Source organism: Ursus maritimus, unplaced genomic scaffold (assembly GCF_017311325.1).
Source record: "Ursus maritimus isolate PB19 unplaced genomic scaffold, ASM1731132v1 scaffold_12, whole genome shotgun sequence".
Classification (NCBI taxonomy): Eukaryota; Metazoa; Chordata; class Mammalia; order Carnivora; family Ursidae; genus Ursus; species Ursus maritimus.
This window is the reverse complement of record NW_024423564.1, coordinates 65,778,940-65,803,607: the sequence shown is the minus strand read 5'-3', so window position 1 is coordinate 65,803,607 and position 24,668 is coordinate 65,778,940. Positions and strand designations below refer to the sequence as shown.

General features: G+C 36.5%; 1 protein-coding gene across 3 annotated transcripts in view; it reads right to left on the bottom strand.

Moving 5' to 3' along the window:
• SPATA6 (spermatogenesis associated 6) overlaps positions 1–24,668 on the bottom strand; it is a 139,960-nt gene that overhangs the window by 100,674 nt on the left and 14,618 nt on the right. For all 3 annotated transcript variants that reach the window (XM_040627328.1, XM_040627329.1, XM_040627330.1), the window contains exons 2-3: positions 20,601–20,738; positions 19,341–19,389 (exon numbers count right to left, since the gene is read on the bottom strand). In XM_040627328.1, coding sequence (XP_040483262.1) covers positions 19,341–19,389; positions 20,601–20,738 — 187 coding nt within the window. The remainder of the gene's footprint in view (positions 1–19,340; positions 19,390–20,600; positions 20,739–24,668) is intronic.

Sequence of the window (24,668 nt, the reverse complement as noted above, 5' to 3'; positions counted from 1 at the left end):
TAATAGAGGGAAGAACAGAAAAGGATTAATGCCAAACGTGTTGCTGAAATAAGAGCTAGGTTTAAGAAACTTGATCTATTGCACTTACAATAATTCTAATACTTGACCAAGAAAAGTCCTGTCTTCTAGAAAATAAGATGAAATTTTGTTAGAAATCAAACACATTAAATAAGCCTGGGATAAGCTGTCTTAATTTTCTATACATACCAACACTGTATTTTCCTGAGGTCACTTATTCTGCAACCTCAACGACTTGAAAAACATGATTACAAACCAGAAAATACATCTTTAAAAAAAGGTTAAGGGTAGGCAAAATAACAGTAGTATTTACTATCATCTAGAGAACATCTTGTTTGCCAGGACTGAGCTCCTATGAGTTTCACACAAATCCTCAAGACAACCTTAACAAGTCAGTGTTCCTTTTACAGATAAGACACAGAGCCTAAAGGTTAAGGTTTCCAAAGATCGTAAGTCCCTGAGCTGAGATTTGAGCTGGGCTCTAACTACTTGTCTTCAAAGCCTGTACCGTTTTCATTAACAGCCTATTGGAACTAGAAAGTGAGACTTACAAAATAAATGTAAGGTGAGGAAGTTGTATTTTGAATGAGGAGTAAAATAAAGAATAGGACAGTAGCTAGATGGGGGTGAGTATGAAGGCAGGGAATATTTTTTTTAAGATGGGAATATATAGCATGTTTATATAGGGTGAGGGTTCACAAGACAAAAGTTGAAGATACAGTAGGAATAAAAAATCTAATGACCAAGGGGCGCCTGGGGGCTCAGTCAGTTAAGCATCAACTCTCGGTTTTGGCTCAGGTTGTGATCTCAGGGTTGAGACTGAGCCCCGCATTGGGCTCTGTGCTGCTCAGCATGAAGTCTGCTTGAGTTTCTCTCACCCTCTCCGTCTGCCCGCCGCCCCACTTGTGTGTGCTCTCTCTCTCTAATAAATAAATAAATCTTTAAAAAAAAAAAATCTAATGACCAAGATACTAGAAACGGCATAAGGAGGTAGGTAAGGGGGACAAGTAGACAGAAAAACCTTGAGCAGAGAAACTCTAATACCAGGAGAAATAAGATAAAAATGGGTAATAATGTAGGTGACTTTTAAGACGAGGGTGCAGCAAATGGAGGTGGATTACTACTATAACCTCAAGTTTGGTTGGCAAAGTAGGAAGTGCAGTCATCTGTTCATCTTAAGAATGTTGGAGTTTATGGGGCGCCTGGGTGGTTCAGTCGTTAAGCATCTGCCATCAGCTCAGGGCGTGATCCCAGAGTCCTGGGATCGAGCCCCGCATAGGGCTCCCTGCTCTGCTGGGAAGCCTGCTTCTTCCTCTCCCATTCCCCCTGCTTGTGTTCCCTCTCTCGCTGGCTGTCTCTCTCTCTCTGTCAAATAAATAAATAAATTCTTAAAAACAAAACAAAAAAAAGAATGTTGGAGTTTAAACACTTAGAATATCCTATAAGAGAAATTAGACAAGAAATTCCCCAAGAAGTAAAAAGACTGAAAGGTAGCACTGAGAAGCAACTTATGTTGGTACAATCTGAAGGTCATGAGAGTCAATCAGCAACACCAAACTCACCTAGAATAAAAGCCAGGAAGGCAAATGGTAGCTATGACCCTTTATTAAGAGTCTTTTACATGTCAGCCTTGATGTAATATCTGGCTTAATGAAATAAAGATTTCTGCTTCTGATAATAGCAATTTATACAAAGCGGGCCAATCATCCACTAAGAAGATTAAAAAATCGGTCAAACTATTTTTAAAAATCTGCCTGAAGCCATAGAGAAGCAAATAAAGCAGTGAAGAATTACAGCGCCAAAATCCTGGAGAAGAAGAAAAATCCATGAGGATGAACCAGACATTGGAGTTGTTTTCTCTCCAAGGGCATCTGCTAATTCCAGAAAAGACACATGAAGAGTTGATAAATTTAGCTGAGATTCTGATGGTCTTGCAGACCTAGAAGCAAAATATGACCGTAGAGCCTACTAACAAGGAGAGATTTTCATAAACTCTCCACACTTTAGCCCCTGAAAGGGCTCAGGAATAAAGATGAACTGGAAATAACCTGGCGTTGACAAGGACTGAAACCTGGCTTCAAATGACCTTACTCTGTGACATTAGACTGACATGATCAAGGGTTGCTAGTGCTACTAGCAGCCTAGAACAGGGAAATAAAAGCAAACAGAACCCATCTGGAGAAAGATAGCATGATGCCATGCCCCCAATTATCTCTACAATTTTTCACATACAATGTCCAATACACCAAACAACTAGGAATAGCTATAGTTATTTTTAGGAAACTGCTGAACACTATTAACTAAAGCTAATTATACACCTACTCTATGACCCAGAAATTCCACTCCTAAAAATATACCAAGAGAATTGAGTATATATGATTACCAAAATATTTATAAAAATACCCATAGTAGCTTTATTCATCATAATCCAAGACTAAAAACAATCCTCGTCAACAGGAGAATAAATAAATTATAGTACAGTCATACAGTGGAACACCAAAGGGCAATAAAAAAGAATGGTTTACTGAGACACAACAACACGGATGATTCTCACAGACATGAGCCATACTCACAGAAATACATATTCTACTATTTAATTTATATGAAGGTCAAGAATAGACAAAAATAATCAATGTTGATAAAAGTCAGAATGGTGATTATCTTGAGGGGAGCACTGACTGGTAGAGGCACAAGGAAACCTTTCTGGGCAATGGAAACACTATGTCTTGGTGAATGGTGATGACTGACATACACAAATGTGACTGATCATTGATGAGCACACAGGGTTAAAATTAGTACATTAGACATGACACACACACACAAATAGCTAAGACAATTTTCAAAAATTATAAACCTGGAGGACTTGAACTACCAGATATAAAAACTGAAGCTACAGCAATTAAGAAAGCACAGTATATATGAAAGGATGGACAAACAGACCCATGATACAGGACAGAGACTTTAGAAAAAAATTTGCATGTATAGAGGCACTTGATTTATGACAAAGTAACATTACAGAGTGATGAGAATAAGAAAAGTCTTTTCACCAAATAGCATTACACACACAGATAATATATAAAATAAAAACGAAATTTTATCCCTACCTCAAACCATAGATAAAAATGAAATCCAGGTGAACTGTAAGTCTAAATGTAAAAAGTAAAGGAATAAGGTTTTCAGATTACACAGAAGAACATCTTCATAATTTAGGGTAGGGAAAGAATTCTAATACATGACCAAAAAAAAAAAAATAACCACTAAGCATAAAGAAAAAAATTAATAAATCAAACTACATAATTAAATCAGACTATATTAAAAATAATTTGTTCATCAAAAGAACAAGAACCACTAATAGATAAAAAATGCAAGCCACAGAGTAGGAAAAGATATTGCAATACATATAATTGATGGAGGGTTTGTAACTAGAAAATATAGAAAATTCCTACAAATTAATAAGAAAGTAACCTGATACAGATATGAACAAAAGACAAACATTTCACACACATTATAAAAAAGATGTCCAGAAAGATTGATAAACATATGAAGAATTGGTCTACTTGATTTGTCTTCAGGGAAATGCCAAATAAAACCACTATTCCCCAATCATAACAACTAAAACGAAGAAGTCCAGCAATGCCAGGAGTTGGGAAGGATGTGGAGCACAATTTTCACCAATGGCAGAGTGTATACTGGTAGAGCAACACCGGAAACTGTTTGGCATTGTTTACTCATTGTCTACTTAGGGCACCGACCCTACGACTTAGCGATTCCACTTCTATGTCTATACCAAATAGGAATACGTGCTCATGAGCACCAAGTCATGTAATCAGGAATGTTCAGAGTAACATTAGTCATAATAGCAAAAACTAGTAAGCTAAATGCCCGTCAATGTCCACAAATAACAGAATAAATAAATTAGAGTACAGTCACAAAATGAAATACTATACGGCAATAAGGATAAATGGATTAGTTACTCATAACAACACAGATACATTTCTCAGGCAAAATGCTGAGCAAAAAAGCCAGGCACAAAAGAATTCGCACAGTATGATACCATTTATTCAGTCTTCCAAAATAGGCAAAGCTAAATTATATTAGACATTAAAATGGAAATTCTTTTGTGAAACAGAGAGGAAATAGTGATTAGGAGGGAGCATAAGGGAAACTTTTTGAAGTTTTAGCAATGCTCTATTTCTTCTCGTTACACAGGTGTTCACACTGTAAGATTTCTTTTTTCTTTTTAAAGATTTTATTTATTTGTTTGTCAGAGAGAGAGAGAGAGAGAGCACAGCAGGGGGAGCAACACACAGAGCAGGTGGTCTCCCCGATGAGCAAGGAGCCTGACATGGAACTTGATCCCAGGACCCTGGCATCATGACCTGAGCCAAAGGCAGACACTTAATCACCTGTGCCACCCAGGTGTCCCTCACGCTGTAATATTTCAATGAGTTAAACACGGTAGGTTAAATATATGCATTAGCTATGTTCCCTTCTGAACCCTCACTAAAAAAACCCAAAGGATTAAACACACACACACACACACATACACACACAAACTCAATGGCAAAACCTGAGAGGAAACAATCTGAACAGAAGTGGTAACTGAGTTAATAGGAAAGCTTAGAAGCAACCCATATTATACTCAGGAATTCCTAACAGATTTAGTAATTGGTGGTGTCAGGTACCTCCGGAAATGACAGAATCAATGGGGCTAAAAGCCAGAGCAGTTGAAAGTTTAAGAAGCGGTCAAAAACCCAGATCCCTCCCCCAGTTTACACTGCTACTGCCTTTCCCGATACCCAGGCAGGTAACTGGAAGTTTATTCTCTTATGGGGGGAAGGGGGGCAGGGAGAAAAGGGTGAGAGGGAGGGAGAAGTGAAGGGAGGGGAGATGTGGAGAAGAGGAAGGATTAGTCACTCTCATCCTTGTCATTGTTGTTCTTGGAACGGAAGCAGCAGATATAGTTGATAGCGGGGCTACTCTGAAAACAGGTAGATTAAGAGTCTGGCTATATACTGATATTTTACCACAGCTGCTGCTTCTACAAGGTTCTGAAATCAGCAGTAGCCAAGTTTATAGTCTCTAGGAGAAAGATATGACTGATTTTTCTATTGAATACAACCAGCTAAAGAGAAAAAACATAAAAAGATGCTGACATCCTAAGTTATCCAATAAGATGGCCCAGAGAAATCAGCCTACTTTAAAGTCCGTATTGACAATCTCCATCCAGGAAGAACCCCCAACAGATTTAGTAATTAGTAGTGCCAGGCACCTTGGTACATAATTTCTAAAAGCATATTAGTCCTCTGCTCTTAAATATGAACAGATGGCCAATAATTTGATGACACCCTCTAGTATGAAAGGCAGAAAAAAAAACACAAAACAGAAAATAAAAGCAGAAGCAGCAGAGTTTGTCTTCCCAGATCCCCTCATAAAAACAGACACGGCAATTACACAGCAAAACCATAAACCTACGGACAACATCTATAATAAATAAGGTGATAAGATATCTCTACAAAGCACTCACAGTCACAAAACCCACGGGTGTCAGCATCTATCTATGCAGGGAAGCAGAAGGAAGTAAGGGGCTATCTAAAGGACCTGGGAAGAGAACCCCAAAATAGCCAACAGGTGCTCATTAGGAAGCACAGGTCAATTTGAGAAAAGCAACTGAAACTGGGCAAACGTTTGCCCATTCCAATAGCAGTTGAGTTCAAAAGATTTAAAGTAAGTTCCAAAGGCAGTAGTCTGATAACCTGTAAGAACTATAGAAACTGACCCCCAGGGTTCCCAGGTAGGACAGAGCCCAAGACACTAGAAGAAACTGTAGAGAAGAGAATACAAATTCAATAGGATTTTTTAAAAAGAGAAAAAGAGATTTTTTTTAAATCAAAGAGAAACAAAAAAAGAATTTTTAAATGAGAGAAAATAACGAATATTAAACAGAAAAAAAAAAAATCCAGCATACTATAATAGCAGACCCTGATAAAGAAAACTAAGGCAAAGGAAAAAAAAAAAACTAAACAGTATAGTTCAGGAATTTTGCAAGAATGAAAAAAGATTAGAAACTACAAATGAGAAAGCACACACACTGCTGGAGAATCCCAAGCCATACAAAACAACTTCAGGACATATTCAAAACTACTAGACTTTAAAGATAAATTAAAAATATTTTAGGTATCTCGGCAAAAAAAAAAAAAAAAAAAAAAAAAAAAAAACCCACAACTCATTAAGTGAAATAACATTAAACTTTGAGAAAATGATATAAATACCTGAGGGAGAACTGGGTTAAGTGAAACAAAAACTGAAAAAAACTAAAGTACAAAACTAAGCAAAGGAGAGAAAATATTAATTCAAGTGAAATCAGAATTCTTGCCGAGAAAAGTAACCATAATATAGTCACCACATGGTTCAGCTAAAAATACTTTTTACATGGTCATACATAAACCAAAATTGTGCTAAAACTCTATGAAGAAGAGAGAAAGACAGAGAAAGGGCATCTATATGTTTTCGGGGCAAGCAGAGAACATATGAAAAATAATTATTAAATCCTCATTTTCCATAAGGGAAAGTAGAGATAATGTCTAAAACTGAAAAAAACAAAATGTTTCAAATGCAATATAAGCATGTCAGAGATACATGGGTGAGTACAAAGAAAAACAAGTTTTAAAAAATAAAACTTAGTCCCCGGGGAATAGGAAATGATAGAGAAGAGGGATGTTATGGGACTGCTGTTTTTGTAATAAGCTTTGTAGACTATATGTAACTCTGGTATAAAGAAAAGTAACAATTATATAACCAATTAAAATAATTTCAATATAAGTAAAAACCAAATTTCAAAAGGTAAGACATTAATAGTTACATATATGCATGTATTTATATATGTATGTATATGTGTTTATATATATGTATGTATATATCTGGTCTGAGAGCAAGTCCTACAGAATAATAAAATTTATTGCTCTGTAGTTCTCTGGGTGAAAAGTTCTGATTCCATGTGCATAATATGGCTACCCCTTCCATTTCAAAGAACTTGCCTTGCTTTGATAGTGCAAATTCAGTATTTGCGAATTTGAAAGAAAAAGAAAGTGACACTTTCTTTTTAAATAAATAAATAATAAAATTTATTTTAAAAAATCAGGTTAGCCTGAGTGGGTCAGTCGGTTAAGCATCTGCCTTTGGCTCAGGTCATGATCTCAGGGTCCTGGGATCGAGCCCCGTGTTGGGCTCCCTGCTCTGTGGGGAGCCTGCTTCTCCCTCTCCCTCAGCCCCTCCCCCTGTTCATGCTCTCTCTTGCTCTCTCTCAAATAAATATTTTAAAAAATTAAAAAATAAAAATAAATCATTTCACAAAGAAAATAAAGGAAGTATTGCCAAGGAAGGCAATACTCCCATAAGGGATAGGATCTAAGTAAAACAAAAGCACCCACCCGACCCAGAATCATTCTGGAGGGGGCCAAACCTGCAAGCAGAAAAAGGGCAATAAAACATTCATGAAAATATTACATGGGTATTTAGTATTGCCAGTTATTATTTCTGTGAATCAATTCACAAAGAAAAAAATTAAATGCAGCTGTTACCAAAATATATTTCCGAATATAATTCGTTTATAATTCCAATAGGTTTGCTAAAGGTATCAATGGTCTCAGAAGTAAAAATGGTCTCAGAAGGAATATAAAGTTGAGAAACAAAGGGTTTAAACAGAAAACAAATGTAAGATTGGTGTCAATATATTATCTACCTTGAGAATCTACCACCAGCTCAACCAACAAGCGCCACACAAAGTGAAGTGGTGAAATAAACCAGACAGCCGCCACTGTTACTGCAACTGCCCAGCTGTAAAGAACCGCCCTGAAAAACAATGGCTTGGGTTTGGTTTATAATTTATCATAAGAACCTAGATTGACCTCTACTGAGAAAAACTATTTGCTAGTTTCTATGAACAATTTTCTATTCCTTTATACTTAAAAAATAAATTTTGGCAAAAATGCTTCGGAAAGAAAGACCTTAAATTATTAAAGAAAAAGCTAGCTAATGCTGCTAGAAACCACATAGCAAGTTGATGTAATTACATCTACTAGAACATAGAGCATAATTAACCTCATTTTACAGTTGCCCTTTCTCTTGTAACTAAGTAATGACAATTTTCCTCATTCCTCTATAAAAATTCTCATTTTCACATGTACTTTCAGTGGGAGTTACAGAGTAAATGCACTGCGGTACTCCAGAAATCCTACTCACATGCAGCAAATCAAAAGCTACAGTAAGTAGCTTGAGAGTGCCAGGACGCTGTTAGCCCTCTGCACCAGCAAGAACAATTGCTCTAATAATGTCCTCTGAACGCTTATTTACCTGCCCTAACTACAAAGATGAATTGGTTGGAATGTATTTGTCACTGTTCATTTAAAATACGAATCCCGAGTCCTACAAGCCCTCCCTGAGGATTGAGGCAGGGACACTCCCATTCATAGACTCTGAAGGATTTATTCTCAGCCTTCAAATCTTCACCTGAAAGCATTTTAATACCCCAGACACCAGGTAAGCACTAATTCCCAGAAGCCTGAAAAGCAGGAGCTCTAGTGAAACTGCAATTTTTCCCTACAGGCAAGAGAAAGCAATATGGATACCTGCTAATCCACTACAATATAAATAAAAATCCTATTTTCTCTGTATCAAGTATTAAAGGGAATGAGGCCAGAGAAGCTATTAATTATAAAATTTTAAATACAAAATATATTTCCTAATCAAAGGATTATAACACTACAAATAGCTGCTATGTCTCAATAGGATAGTTTCAACAGTCATAAAAATAGTAACGGGAGGCAGGTTTACAATGCATTATATTTTATTTAACTCTCTATTAGATAGCTAGTATGTGCCAGCTATTGCAATATGCATTAGATATTCGGCAGTAAACAAAACAGGAAAAATCTCTACTCTTATGAAACTGTCATTCTATTGAAAGAAAAAAATAATAATATATCAGTGCTACAAAGAAAGACAGGAGGACCATTCATTCCCATCTGCCCTGAGCCGTGTCCTTTTCATACCTGTTGTCTTGATGGAACTATTAAAAGCATACTCTTTTACTCAAAGTATCCTGGGTGTAAGACAGAATAATCCTTAAAGAGAACAGGACAGGTAGAGATTGAAATATTGACCAACAGGTGCTATTTTAGATACTTTGGTGAGAAAAGGCCTCTTACTATGATGATAAATTTCAGCAATGACTGGAAAGAAGTGAAGGAGCAAGCAACATGGATATCTGTAGGGAGAGCTTTCCAGACAGTATAGTGTGTGTGTGTGTGTGTGTGTGTGTGTGTGTGTGTGTGTGTGTAGAAGAGAATCTGTAAACCCTCACTAAGGATGAAAATCCACCGTCTCAATAAAGAAGTCTATGAAGTAGAAAACTTTTCATTCTGTTTCTTGACTAAAAATGGTTCCCAGATTATAGTTTTAGCCGTCGCCAAGTTTATTCTGGTAGATTGCAGAACTAAAACAGTTTCCCTAAAGAGAATGCCTTATTATGGCTTTTAACATCATTGGCATTTAATACATTTTATATATCATATATTTCCCTAGACCTTAGGTGATTCTGGACCTCTGGAGCTTCCTTAGAGGTGCAGATGTGATGTGAAATGGAACTGGTAAATTCCCCAGTAATAACACTAGTAATAATAATAGCACACCACCAGTGATAATAAACAAGAGACATTTTAAGTGTTTACTGTGTGCCAAGGACTGTTCTAAACATCTTAACTGAGATTACTCAAGGATCTGACCATTTGTCAGACTGTTCAGTTAAGGGGGTCCTTGGATCTCCTTAAGCATTTGGACCATGCTCAATTTACTTCTAAAGAACATAACCTCGATTAACAGATATCAGATTTTAGAAAAATAAGTACACATTAGTTTTTATGTTACACAATGGAAAATGATATGTGTGACTCACAATCCCAAAAGTAGACTACTACTGGTAGGTGGAAATTCTGGAGGAGTCCACGATTGTTTCAATGTTTCCTTACTTGAAATTCTTCCCTTTGCTTCCATTGACCTGAAGTCTACTTTACTTCTTACGGCTCAATTTTATATTTTATTTAAAGGAGCTGTTTCTACCACTTCTACCATCACCCTGTGTTGAAGTTTAAAGACTTGGTGCTACGGAAGCTCACTGTAGGGGCACCTATGAGAATTCTCCACAGCTTTCCCCTCCTTTCCCCTCCAATCAGAGACCTACGTGGTTTTTAGAAAGTGACACATGTACCACTTGAACCAAAGTACAAAACGTATAAGCTAAGTGAACAGCATATTATATTTCCCCAACCGTGATTAGAATAAATATCAAAACTTGATGAAAATTATGGATCACAGACCTCTTATTCTTAAGAATATGGAAAATGTGAGGCCTGAAGCTGCTATAATTTTGCTACCAGAAATTTTACTACAATACATGAGGTGAAGATTCAGGAAGATAAAACGGAGCTACAACATAAATGTATCAATATGGGTCCAATCAGGAGAGAGGAACCACACAAGGAAAATTTAATATAAAGAACTATTAACTATATTGGAGTTAAAGTAATAGGGGATTGCCTAGCTGTAAGAGAACGTAAAAAAATATGGGAATAGCAGATCAAAGAACTAGCCATTACTCCTGGGGCTCAGAGCACCCAAGGAAGAGTTCTCCCCAAGCTCTCCTCTCCAGGGCTGGGATCCAGGACTTGTTCAAGAGGGTACAAGCTTTGCTCACTGAAAGAAGTTGCTCACTTACTGGAAATCTGCCTAAGGAACTTGTCAGAAATCAACCACATGGGGTGCCAGGGAGGTTATTCACAGAGAGGTGTTTCACCAGAGGCACTTCAATACAAAACTACAAACAATACACAATGCAGACCACGCTACAAACGGGGACAGCTAGAGGACACTGCTGTCGGACACCCTGTACCGCAACACCTGAGTGCCAGGGAAGGCGCAAGCCCCACAGGAGTCTGCTGTGGGAAAAAGCCAGCACGCCAGCACCTGGAAGCAAAACCATTTCCCTCTGGAACATTACTCTAGGGCCCTCTACTCCATGAAGCTTCAGTGCCCACCGAGAAAAAAAAAATATTTAAAGGAACCAGATCAGTTTCCACAGAGCGGGTAAAAAGATTGAATTTGGAACTGAGGGGTAAGAAATCAATAACTAGCACATTATATGAAGCAAAAGCTGAAATAAATGAAAGGAGAAACAGAAAATTCAGTAATTATAGCTGGACATTCAAATGCCCTTCTCTTGGTAACTGATAAAACAATCAGGCCTTCCTTACCCCTCAAGAGATAAAATCAGCAAGAATATGAAAGGCTTAAACATTATCAACCAACCTGACCTAACAGAAATAGATTGGTATAGAATATCTCAACCAACATCAGCAAAATACACATTCTTTTCAAGGGCAACTGGAATATCATCAAGGATAGAAACCTTAGGATATGCCATAAATACGTCTCAGTAAATTCAAAAGAACTGAAATCCTATAAAGTACTACCACAGTAGAATTAAATTTGAAATCAACATTGTAAAGACATGTAGAAAATATGAAAATATTTGGAAATGAAAGAACATATTTCAAAATAACCCAAAGATCAAAGAAGAAATCACACACACACACATAAAAATTAGACAATATCTCAAAACTAATGGAAACAAAAAAATAACATCAAAATTTAATAAATGCAGCAAAATCAGTGTGTAGAAAGAAATTTTAGCTTTAAATGCTTATACTAGAAAAGCAAAAATATCTAAAATCAATCACCTAAACTTCTATTTTAAGAAACTAGGAAAGGAAGAGCAAAGCATGCACCAAGCAGGTAGAAGAAAGAATAATAAAGATTAAAATAAAAATCGGTAAAATTGAAAATCGAAAAACAGAGAAATATCATGAAATTAAAAAGTGGTTCTTCAAAATTATCAACAAAATTGATAAGCCTTAAAGCTCAGACATCCAAGAAAAAAAGAGAAAAGGCAAATTATCAAAAGCAGGAATGAAATAAGAAACATCACTACTAATCCTCCCAAAATCAAAAATATAAGAGGAAAGTATGAACAACTTTAAGCAAACAAAATAGACACCTTAGACAAATTTCTGGAAAGACACAAATACCAGAGTTAACTTAAGAAGAAAGAGATACATAAGAAAGAATTGATATAGTAATTTAACCTCCCTCCCACAAAAGAGCCCACGTCTAGGTGAATTCTCACAAACACTTAAAGATAAAATAATATCAATCTGGGGCAACTGGGTGATTCAATTGGTTAAGCGGCCGACTCTTGGTTTCAGCTCAGGTCATGATCTCATGGTCAGTGCAGAACCTGCTTCAGATTCTCTCTCCCTCTCCCTCCGTCTCACTCTCTCTCTCAAATAAATAAAGAAAATCTTAAAAAAAAAAAAAAATCAATCCTATACAAACTCTTCCAGGAAACAGACAAAGAGGACACATTTCTCAATTCATTTTATGAGGCTAGTATTACCTTGATAACCGAGCAAGACAGAAAAATTACAAAACTACAGACCAAGTTCCTCATAAATAGATATAAAAATCATTAACAGGAGCACCTGGGTGGCTCAGTAGGTTAAGCATCCAACTCTTGATCTCAGCTCAGTCTTGACTTCAGAGTTGTGTGTTCAAGCCCTGCACTGGGCTCCACTCTGGGTGTGGACACTACTTAAAAACCTATATCATTGATGGGTAGGGGGATGGGGTAGTTGGGTGACGGGCATTATGGAGGGCATTTGATGTAATGAACACTGGGTGTTACATGCAACTGATGAATCACTAAATTCTACCCCTGAAACTAATAATACACTATATGTTAACTAAATTGAATTTAAATTAAAAATTTTTTAAAATCATTAACAAATATTAGCAAACTGAATCCAGGAAAATATAAAAAGGATTATATACCATAACCAATTAGGATTTTTCCCAAGAGTGAAAGAAAGTTGATATACCATTGGAAAATCCATAATGTAATAAACCATATTAATAGAATAAAGGGGAAAACACATGAAAAACACATAGAAAAGCATATGACAAAACTCAATACCCATGCATGATAAAAACTCTCAACCAGTTAGGAATAGATTTCTTCATCTTTTATCAGTGATAGATTTCCTAATAAGAGGGTTTTTTTTAAATCTACAATAAAAACTACAGCTAACATCAAATTTAATAGAAATACTGTTTTTCTCCTCAGATCAGAAACAAAGCAAGAATGTTTGTTTTCACCACTTCTTTTCAACATTGTATTAGAGGATCAAACCAAGGCAATAGGGCAAGAAAAACATTAAAGGCATACAGATTAGGGGCACCTGAGTGGACAGTTAAGCATCTGACTTTTGATTTTGGCTCAGGCCATGATCTTGGGTTGTGAGATCGAGCCTCGAATCAGGCTGTATGCTCAGCAGGCATTCTGCTGGAGATTCTCTCTCTCCCTCTGCCCCTCCCCCACCAAAATAAATAAATAAATCTTTTAAAAAATTTTAAAAATAAAGGCATACGGATTAGAACGAAAAAAGTAAAACTGCCTTTATTCCCAGGCCAAATAATTCTGTATATAAAAATTAATCTACCAAAAAATCAACAACAACAATAAAAACCCTACTTGAACTAGTAAGTTTAGCAGGTTCAGGGTTCAAGATAAATATGTAAAATCAATTTTATTTCTACAGAATAGCAAATAAGAATTCAAAAATAAAATTAAGAAAACAATTCTATTTTTTTAGCAGCAAGAATGACAGACTTAGAAATAAATTTAACAATAGCATCAAAAAGAATAACAAACTTAGAAATAAATTTAACAAAAGAAACGCATGACCTGTGTACTAAAAACTCCAAAACACTGCTGAGAGAAATTAAAGATCGTCCAAGAAAATAAACAAACACACCAAGTTCTTATATCAGAGAGCTCATCCTTTATGAAGGCATCAACACTATTCCTATTCAACACTCTTCCCCTCAAATTCTCATACAAAAATTGACAAGCTGACTCTAAAACGTATATGGAATGCAATGAACCTAGGAATAGTAAAAACAAACCAACAAACAAAACAAAGTTGAAGGACTTAACCTGATTTCAAAGCTTACTATAAAGCCACAGTAATCAAGACAGTCCTATTGACATGATAGCCATACAGATGAATGGAACTGGCTAAGAGTTTACAAACCCCTCACATTTATAGTCCATTGGTTTTCAAAACAGATGTAAGGACAAAGGGGGAAAGGATAGTCTTTAGCAAATGCTGGGACAACTGGAGAGCAATATTCTGAAAAGAAAAGAAAAAGAAAAAAAGAACTCGACTTTTACCTCTCATCATAGACAAAAATTAACTCAAAATGGATCATAAGCCTAAATGTAAGGAGTAAAACTACAAAATTTCTAGAAAAAAAAAAGGGGGAATATTTTTGTGACCTTGGATTAAGCGAAGATTTCATAGATATGACACCAAAAATATGATCCATATAAGAAAGATATTGATACACTGGACTTCATAGCTTTTATCCTTCAAAAGATACCATTAAGAGAATAAAAGACAAGCCACAGACTGGGAAAAAAATATTTACAAATCATATATCTGATAAAGGACTTATATTTAGAATATAAAAAAAAAACTTTTTATAAAACCTTACAACTCAATAAAAAGCCAAACAACCCAATACAAAAATTGGCAAAAGATCTGGATAAGCATTTTAGAAAATATATGAATACCCAATAAGCAAATGGAAAGATCTCAACATCATTAGTCATTATTGAAATGCAAATTAAAAATACAATGAGATAGCATTACATATCCACCAAAATGTCCATATAGTAGTCGCCTGGATTTATCCTTGGGCGATGCGTTCCAAGTGGACCTTCTGTGGATGCCTGAAACCACGGATAGTACCGAACCCTAGACATCCTGTGTTTTTTCCTATACGTTCATAACTGTGATAAAGTTCAATTTATAAATTAGGCACAGTAAGAGATTAACAATAACTAATAAAATAGAACAATCGTAACAATATACTGTAATGAAAGTTATGTGAATGTGGTCTCTCTGTCTCTCAAAATGTCTTGTTGTAATCACACTTTCTTACTGTAATCACCCTTCTTGTGATGATGAGAGATGATAAAATGCCTACATGATGAGATGAAGTGAGGTGAATGTCACAGGCACTATGACACAGCACTGGGCTGCTACTGACCTGAAGAAACGTCAGAAGGAGAATCATTGGCTTCTGGGCCCTGGCTGATCATGAATAACTGAAACTGTAGAAAGTGGAAATGACTAATAAGGGGCCTACTCTGCTCCAAAAGATTGGCAATATCAAGTTGCGGGGATGGTGTGGAAAACCTGAAACCATTGTACGTTGCTGGTGGGAATTAAAATGGTACAGTAACTTTCAAAAACAGGTGGACGGTTTCTTAAAAAGTTAAACATGGGGCACCTGGGTGGTTCAGTCAGTTAAGCATCTGCCTTCGGCTCAGGTCATGGCCCTAGGTCCTGAGACCCGGCCCCGCATCAGTCTGCTACTCCCCCCTCTCCCTCTGCCCCTCCCCTCCACTCATGCTCTCTCTCACTGTCTCACTCACTCTCTCAAATGAATAAAATAGTAAAATCCTTTTAAAAAGTTAAACATATGCATAGTACACAATCCAGTTCATACCCATATATTCACAGCCATATGTTCATATGTTCATAGCAGCCAAAAACTAGAAATAGTCCAAGCGTTTACCCAAATGACCATAAAAGTGAAAGAATGTCAAGTGCAGAGAAACAGTTTAGGAGAACTGCCTCCATGAACTATCAGATCTCTGATCCATAAACAGGACGTGTCATTTCATTTCGGTTTTTTTACCTAATCTTTAATTTCACTCGGCACAGTTTTGGAGTTTGGGAAAGGGAAAAAAAATTCATACACTAGAATACTAATGGGTCAATAAAGAGGAATGAACTACTAATACATAGAACAACGTGGATAGATCTCAAAAATATTATTTTAAGTAAAAGAAGCCAGACACAAAAGACTACATATTATATTAATCTATTTACATGAAATTTCTAGAAAAGGCGAAGAGAGACAGGGGACGGGAAGCAGGCATAAGGAACGACTGTAGACAAGCATCAGGGAACTTTTCGGGTCATGGCAGTATCACAAATTGAATTGTGATGATGGTTCACAACTGTATAAGTTTTCTAGAAATCATTTAACTACAGTTACAACGGTGAATTTTGCGATATGCAAATTATACCACACTAAAGCTATTACTGCAAGGGAAGAAGAGAAGAATGACTCTGCCTTTCCTACGAGAACTGTGTTTCAGGGTAACAAAATTGCTAATAAAGAAAATTTCTTTTATAGAGGAATTCCAGCTAACAAATACAGAAAGGGACAATATTAGAAAAATCACACTTTGTAATCCCACTTAAAAAATGGATCTCAAAGGGCGCTAAAGCTACTCGATGAAAGACTGCTGAGGAACTTTGCAACAGAGGAATCAGGCTGGTGCTGCCTGGAGCCAAATCATCAATCTTAACATCACTAAACTCAACACCATCAGACTCATATACCCCCTGATATTTTACAAACAAGTGCACAGCATCAACTCTGAAGCATTCTTGCCAAAAAAATAAAATAAGCCTGAATCTAATCAAACCTCTAATTATCAGGTTACATAATACAGAAATAAACAAGCTAAATAACCCTTTAGGAAGCAATCGGTCAAATCCAAGTTGTAGGATATTCTAAAGGACTTGGTTTTTCTAGCAAATTCACAGCATTAAAGGGGTGCCTGGCTGGCTCAGTCAGTGGAGCATATGACTCTTGATGTTGGGGTGGTAGGTTTGAGCCCCACGATGTTTATGGAGATTACTTAAAAATAAAATCTTTAAAAAAAAGTGAGGGACACTACTACAGAAAAAAAGAAATTCAAGAGCCAACCAGCGATACACAGAGTGTGAACCACACCTTGACTGGATTCTGATTTTAGCAAACCAACCGTAGAAAGACATTTTGATGACAACTGGGGAAATCTTCATAATGACTACATATTTGATGTTATTAAAGAAATTATTAATTTTCTTGCGTGATACCAGCATAGTGTGTGTGTGTGTGTGTGTGTGTGTGTGTGTGTGTGTCTTTATCAGTTGGAGGACATACTAGAGTATCTTTGGTAAAATGGTGTAAAGAATTTTTAAAGATTCCCACAATTACTTTAAGTGGCAGAGTGTACATGTAATAAGATTGATAATATGCTGAAAATTGTTGAAGCTGGACAATAGGTATATTGGGCTTCATTGTCCCATCCTCTCCACTCCACTTTTAATTTTTCATATTAATAAGGTTAGTGGACAATGAAAGACTGTAAAACTAAGAGGAAAAAAAAGTAAAAGAAAAAGGGGGGGCACAGCTCACTAAAGAAGTCAAAAATAACGACTGACGAGGAGGTCATCAGAAGACAGAAAATACATGAAGCCGAGTCTTTGGAGAGCAGAACATAAGGAGAAAATAGAAAATAAACACATAAAAAGAGACCAGAGAAGTAAAGCCAGGGGAATAGTAATATTTAAAGACAGAGCAGAGAAAGACGAGTTTGAGAAAGGTAACAAAAAGTAGAATCGGTAAGGTGGAAGAGACCTAAGAGAAAAACTGAATCAGGAAAATCAAGGCAAGAAAGTTTCCAAATAATAATAACCATTAAGTACTCTTTGTATAGCCCCCAAATTTCAAATCAAATAGAAAAAAAGGGCACTTGGGTAGTTCAGTCGGTTAAGCATTCAACTCTTGGTTTAGGCCCAGGTCCTGATCTCATGGTTTGTGAGATCGAGCCCCATGTGGGGCTCTGCGCTCAGCGAGAGTCTGTTTGGATATTCTCTCCCTCTGTCCCATCTCCCAACTCTCCCTCTCCCTCTCTCTCTCTCAAATAAATAAATAAATAAATCTTTAAAAAAATACAAATAGTAAAAAAAGAATTATGTTTCAAATATAATTATCTCATATTTAGATATGAGATAATATCTAGATATTAGATGATATTTAGATATTAGAATTCATATTTTCTAAGATACACAACATAATTTCCCAGATACTGAAGAAGATGTTCAAGAAATATTAACATTTGTTTAATGTTAATTTAAAAAAAGGCATTTACCCACTGGCACCAAATTGCCATCTACCTAATCTACCACAGTGAAAGACAGAATACCAAGTGCTAGAACAACTAAAAGAAAAAATAATAATAAGTATTGACACTGGCCATAAGAGTTCTCTGGAGAAGAATCATTAAACTGTAAGATTCATGAAGATAAGACCGTAAGCTGGCCCTATTTCTCCCCATACACCCAGATTCCAGCATGGTGCCAGGTTCCATGTTTCTACAATGCTTGAGTCCCAGTGGGGTGCAAGGGGGAAGAACAGGTGGCATTGATGATGCCCAATATTGTTGGTGTTTTGCACACAGTTATATATTAGACCACACTGGTGATCTCAGCTCCCTCTCTAATTACAAGGATAAATAACAGAGCTTTTCACTTCATACCCAGAGCTTGAATAACTTCTTCCCAAGTATATATATACTTTTGCATCACTGCTCTCAAAAATAGTTGTATCTTGGGGCGCCTGGGTGGCATAGCGGTTAAGCGTCTGCCTTTGGCTCAGGGTGTGATCCCGGTGATCTGGGATCGAGTCCCACATCAGGCTCCTCCGCTATGAGCCTGCTTCTTCCTCTCCCACTCCCCCTGCTTGTGTTCCCTCTCTCGCTGGCTGTCTCTATCTCTGTCAAATAAATAAACGAAATCTTTTTAAAAAAAATAGTTGTATCTTTTTAGAGTTGATTCCTAGTACTTTGAGGAATTTACTATTATTCACAGCCTTGAAAATGTCACTTCAAATAATTTACCAACATATTAGATGCGATACAAAATGCAAATCACATATAATTTTAAGCTACCATCGCTTCAATCTTTTATTATTTCCTATATTAATTTGTAATACACTGAAGTTAAAGACACATGCTTGTTTGCAGGGCAAAGCCCCACCCAAAGTGAGTCTCTATCTTTACATCAAAAGCACTTGATTTCACAGACCTAACACAGAAAAAGGAAAAACTCGCAGCCTCTCTGCAGCACATGTATATTTTACTATTTCCAGGTATATTCCGAAAAATGTTTTTAAAAAGTGCTTAAAAAGCCTCAAGATTTTTAAAATTCTTAGTAGACTCTTTTTAACTTTTACCTAACCCAAGATTAATAAGCATAATTCTAAAATGCCCTAGAACCAGGAATTAAAAGTTAAAAACTTACATTCCAGCTGTGCAACCACATCTCCAGGGTCTACTGCTTCAGGGAACACCTATAGCGGGAGAAGGGAGATGCGAGCAAGGTGGAAAAGAGGACGTGAAAGAACATACACATAAAACAGCAGTCTTCATGTTTTCCCTCTCGTTCCCCAAATATTCCTTTCCCAACCAAAGAAACTTTTGATGTCATTGAAGATTGTCACTTGGTCTCTGCTTCCCATGATCACCATGGGGGATTTGACAATTACACATGACGGCCAGCCATCTCTCGCTCTCCAGCTTCACCTCTGCGTCATCTTCACCTCCAATTCCTCCCCTGTTTGTTTCCATGCTCGTACCAGCCCTCTTGGTGCTCCTCCAACCCATCAAGCTTATTCCCAATGAGAAGCCTTTATATTTGTGATTCCTTTGCTTAGAATGCTTGTCCCCTAGACCTTTGAAAAACTGTCTCATAATTCAGGTTCAGCTTAAATGTTACCGCCTTCTCTGACCACCCTTTAAATCAGGTAATCTCCCTAATCACTCAGGCCCTCTCTGTCCCCTCACCCTCCCTTTATTCTTTTCATGACACTTATCACTATCTAAAGTTGTATTATTCCTGTGTTTACTTGATTATTGTCTGTTTCTCCTATTACAGTGAAAGCTCCAAGAGAGGAGGCTGTTTGTCTTGTTTACCCAGTGCCTAGAACAGTGCATGGAACAGAGCAGGGCATGGGTAATTCCTCGCAGAAGAAGAGGAAAAGAGAGGAAGAAAGGAAGAAAAGGAAGGAAGGAAGGGAAAAAAGGAAGGAATGGGAGGAGAGGGAAGGAAGGAGGAAAGTAGAAAAGGAAAGAAGGAAATTAAAATAGTGAGGAATATGACTGGAAATAACCAAAAGCAGCAGTTTCAGGGAAAAATGGAAAAGAAACTCAGAAAGAAGTACCACGAGATAGCCATAGTAAAAATAAAACCGATTTTTACCAATTAATGTCCCTTCTCTCTCCTTTTTATAAAAATTATTTAATACTCAAAATACTCTATTTTACATAAAGCCCACTAACATAATTTTAGAAATAAACTGATCCATCATGAAAAAGAGGCAACTGATTCAATGCATAACAGAATGCATATTTATTTTCAGGCTTCCAGGTTCAAATTACAAATCTCCTTTTGAATGAAACCGATGTATACAGTTGGCAACAATAATTTGTGTTCTGGGCTTTTATTAAAAATTTGGAAGTACTCCGATTATTTGTTAATATTTAATCTGATATTTGAACTCACCTTTTCAAACACCATTCTGGCATTGAAGACCAGTGGAAAATTGGCTGGGACACATTGTGTCTTTTTGTATTGGCCAAACACACAGATGCTAAGATAGATGTCCTCCTTGTCTTTCAGCACCACTCCTGGACAAGTTACCTGAATGAAATTAGAGAGAGATGTGACTGCTTTATGAATTCCCTGAACTACCCTACTAGAATAATTTACAAGGCATTACATAAAAATACTAGTCTAAGCTAATAAAAATACGCACAAATAAAAAAAGGAGAGAGAGAGATTCTAATGTTTACAGAGTTACATGAAATGCCTTTATAACTTCCATCCCTCTGAGAAATCTATGATTCTCCATTTGGTTATTTGTGCCACACTTGAAGCTCTGTGTACTGGCTCTGGGGACAGACACTAACAGTCTTCAACAGTCAGCCTTAGGCACCCACTTCATGCTGAATCCTGACATAAACTTATTCGGCATCATTTAATCACAAAGGATTAAGACTCAGCAGAAACAAAGCAGTATCCTAGAGGATACACAAAAAATTAGTGATGAAAACACAATTCTGACCTGTATCACCCTAAATAGCAGCCCATACACCCTCATCAAAAGCAATATGACAAAGTTTTGAAGCTAGTGAATTATAAGTTTCTAGCCCAATGAAATTTTTTAAAATATGAAATTGCACTTAATTAGCCTAATGATTGAAAGTATAGGCACAAAATATAGGGTTCTAAAAACTACTATGGCTGGCACAGTCTCCCCAGTCCCCGCCATATTTCATTGTCGATGACCAACCACACACTTCAAGGGATATTAAAGGCTCTCTAGGATTTGAATCCAACCTACCCATATAGTAATATTACTCAATGCCTCCCCAATAATACAAAGTATATATTTATTGTCCTCTGAACACACACATTACATTCTTCCACTATCTGGATGGCTACTCCTTACCACTCCATTCCATCTTCTCATTTACACTCACCACTTCCCAAGGCTTACATCAATCAGCGCATCTCCTACACGAAACTTCTCTTGACTCACCAGCTATCATTATTCAATTCAATCTAATTCAAACATTTACTATGAATTTACTATATTCAAGTAAACACATTTTAGATTCTCATAACATTTTGGCCCAATTATTGTCTCCATGCATTTTAATTAAGTGGGTACATTTCACCTCTTTTAATCATAATTCCCTGAGTACAAAAATTTTATTTTCCTCATCCATATATCCAAAAACACAGAATTTTGGTATTTAGAAGAAGCATAGAGATTATCAAGTACAGCTTCATATTTTTTATATATATAGCAACAGAGCCCCAAGAAAGTATAGATGATTTACTTATTTAAAAGGACTCAGTAGGGGCGCCTGGGTGGCACAGCGGTTAAGCGTCTGCCTTCGGCTCAGGGCGTGATCCCGGCGTTACGGGATCGAGCCCGTCAGGCTCCTCCGCTATGAGTCTGCTTCTTCCTCTCCCACTCCCCCTGCTTGTGTTCCCTCTCTCGCTGGCTGTCTCTATCTCTGTCAAATAAATAAATAAAATCTTTAAAAAAAATAAAAAATAAAAAAAATAAAAAAAATAAAAGGACTCAGTAAATGAATCAATACAGTACATTCAAAAGTGCTTAGAAAAGTGCCTAACAGAGCATTCAACCAATACTAGCTATAGTTATTGTTAGACTGAAAATCATTATCATTTGTCATCTCAACACATTACTGCATTGAATAAATGACTAAGACTTCATGTCTCTTTGTACATAGCAGTTAAGATTATTTTCTGTGCCAGATATTTTGACTCTATCTCCCTCTTACTCTGTTTTTCACTTCTGTCTTAATATATTTCCCACTGATTATTAAAATCTATTAAAATCAAGGTACTCAGCAAATCTCATGCTGTCCATCACCTTCACTTCCTACTCTGCCTCATTAAAATCAAACTTGTTAGAATCTCTCTAACTCCATGTTATCCAATGTGTAGCTGCAAGCCACTTATGCCTATAGCTGTGGCTAGTCCAAAATTGAGATGAACAATGCATGTAAAATACAAGATTTTGAAGATTTTAAAGACTTGTTCAAAAAGATTATGAAGACTCATTACAAAATCAGCATAAAATATCTCATTAATAACTAACACTTTGAATATATTGATTTAAATAAAATTATTATTTTAAAATTAATTTATCTACTTCTTTTAACTTTTTTTAATGTAGCTGGTAAAAAATTTTAAATTACATCCTTGGTTCAAATTTGTCACTCATATTCTATTCCAAATGAGTAGTGCAGCTGCTCTAATTGTCCTACTAGAAACTACTGATTCTCTTTCCAACGTGTAATATATGTAAGAAGGCATGAGTTTTTCACATCCACATTTCTACAAATTCTGCCATGCTTTAAAAGAACAACCAGAAGCTTTCCAAAAAGAAAGCAGGAAAGGGGGCGTGGGTAAAGAAAATCAGATGGAACAAATAGAAAATAAAAAGCAAAGCGGTTGACTTAAAACAACCATATGGATAATTACATGAATGCAAATATTCTAAGCATTCTAATTAAATGGCAGAAATTGTTCAGATTGGATAAAAAAGCAAGACACAATATGCTGTCTGAAAAAAAAATCACTTTGAAGATAAAGACACACATAGAAAAAGTACTTTCAGAATGGTGGACCAAATACCTCCAAAAATCAGCCCCTCTATACAAGCAAAAGAGACACTACCAACAACTGTCAAAATCAACTTTTTATAGCTCTAGAAATTAATCAGAGATTTGCAACAATCTTAAGAGCATTTATTGGAGAAAAACAGCTGAATTTTGGTTAAAACAATGACATTGTGATATGTTAATGTATTCTACTCCCAATTCCCTCTACTCAGGTCTTCTGTTGAAAACCAAAATCTTCTTCTTGAAAACCAAAATCCTTAGAATTATAGTAGCCATGAAAATCAGCAGTCCCACAGACACTAGTGCTACCCAAAAGCCCCATCCGCAGGGAATTGTCGTTATTTTATCTGTCTGACAGTACCCTGGAAACCCTCATTCACAGAGATTCTCTTTATTTGACCTGCATTGGAGTTCACTCATACAAACAGCTTTTCTCCCCAAGGCAATTGTCAAAAACAATCAGAAGCAATTGTTTAACACCACAGATGCCTGAGGCAGTGATCACAATTGAGGCAAACCATAACCTGATCAAAATACTTAAAAGGCACAGCTGGAAAATCATGTACATGGGTGTGGGGGGGTGGTGGCGGGTGCTGTCTTTGAGAAGCTCTAACATATTGTCAGCAATTTAAAAGATCATGCACATGTTCAGGGCTGTGCACGTGCCCAGAAATGACCTGATGAAATCCTAATCTCTCACCTCTGGCTGACCTTGAGGCTTTGGGGTACTTGGAAGTGAAGGCTAGGACAGAGTTGTAAACTGCCTGCAGGGCATAGAAAACATGCCCCAATAAGCACACAGAGATTCTCAGCAAAGACTGGAAGACTTATTGGTTAAAGACATTTAAGGATATATAAATCCTGTCACTAGCAAGCCAAGTTAACCAAGCAGAGACTTTGGTGGCCACACATGACAAAGAATACAGACTTTAACTCAGGAAAGTAACTAAACAAACCAAAAGCAACAGCAAACAACAAAAACAGCAAACAATAAACCCTGAGAAATAGGGGGAGTCTGATTTACAGAGTTCCATATTATATAATTTAAACAGTTCAATTTTCAACAAAAAATATTACATAGAAAGAAACAAGAGTATGACCCATACACAGGGGAAAAGGTAGTCAATAGAAACTGTCTGAGGAAGCCCAGAAGTTGGCCTTACTAAACAGAGATTTTAAATCACCTATTATAAATATGTACAAAGAACTAAAGGAAACCTTGTCTAAATATCTAAAGTAAAGTATGGCAACACGGCAATAATGTCTCATCAAAGAGGGAATATCAATAAATAAATAGAAATTATTTTTTAAAAGAACTAAATAGAAATTCTAGAGTTTAAAAGTACATGACAGAAATGAAAAAATTCACTAGAGAAGCTAGCGGAAGAAAGAATAAGTGAACCTGAAA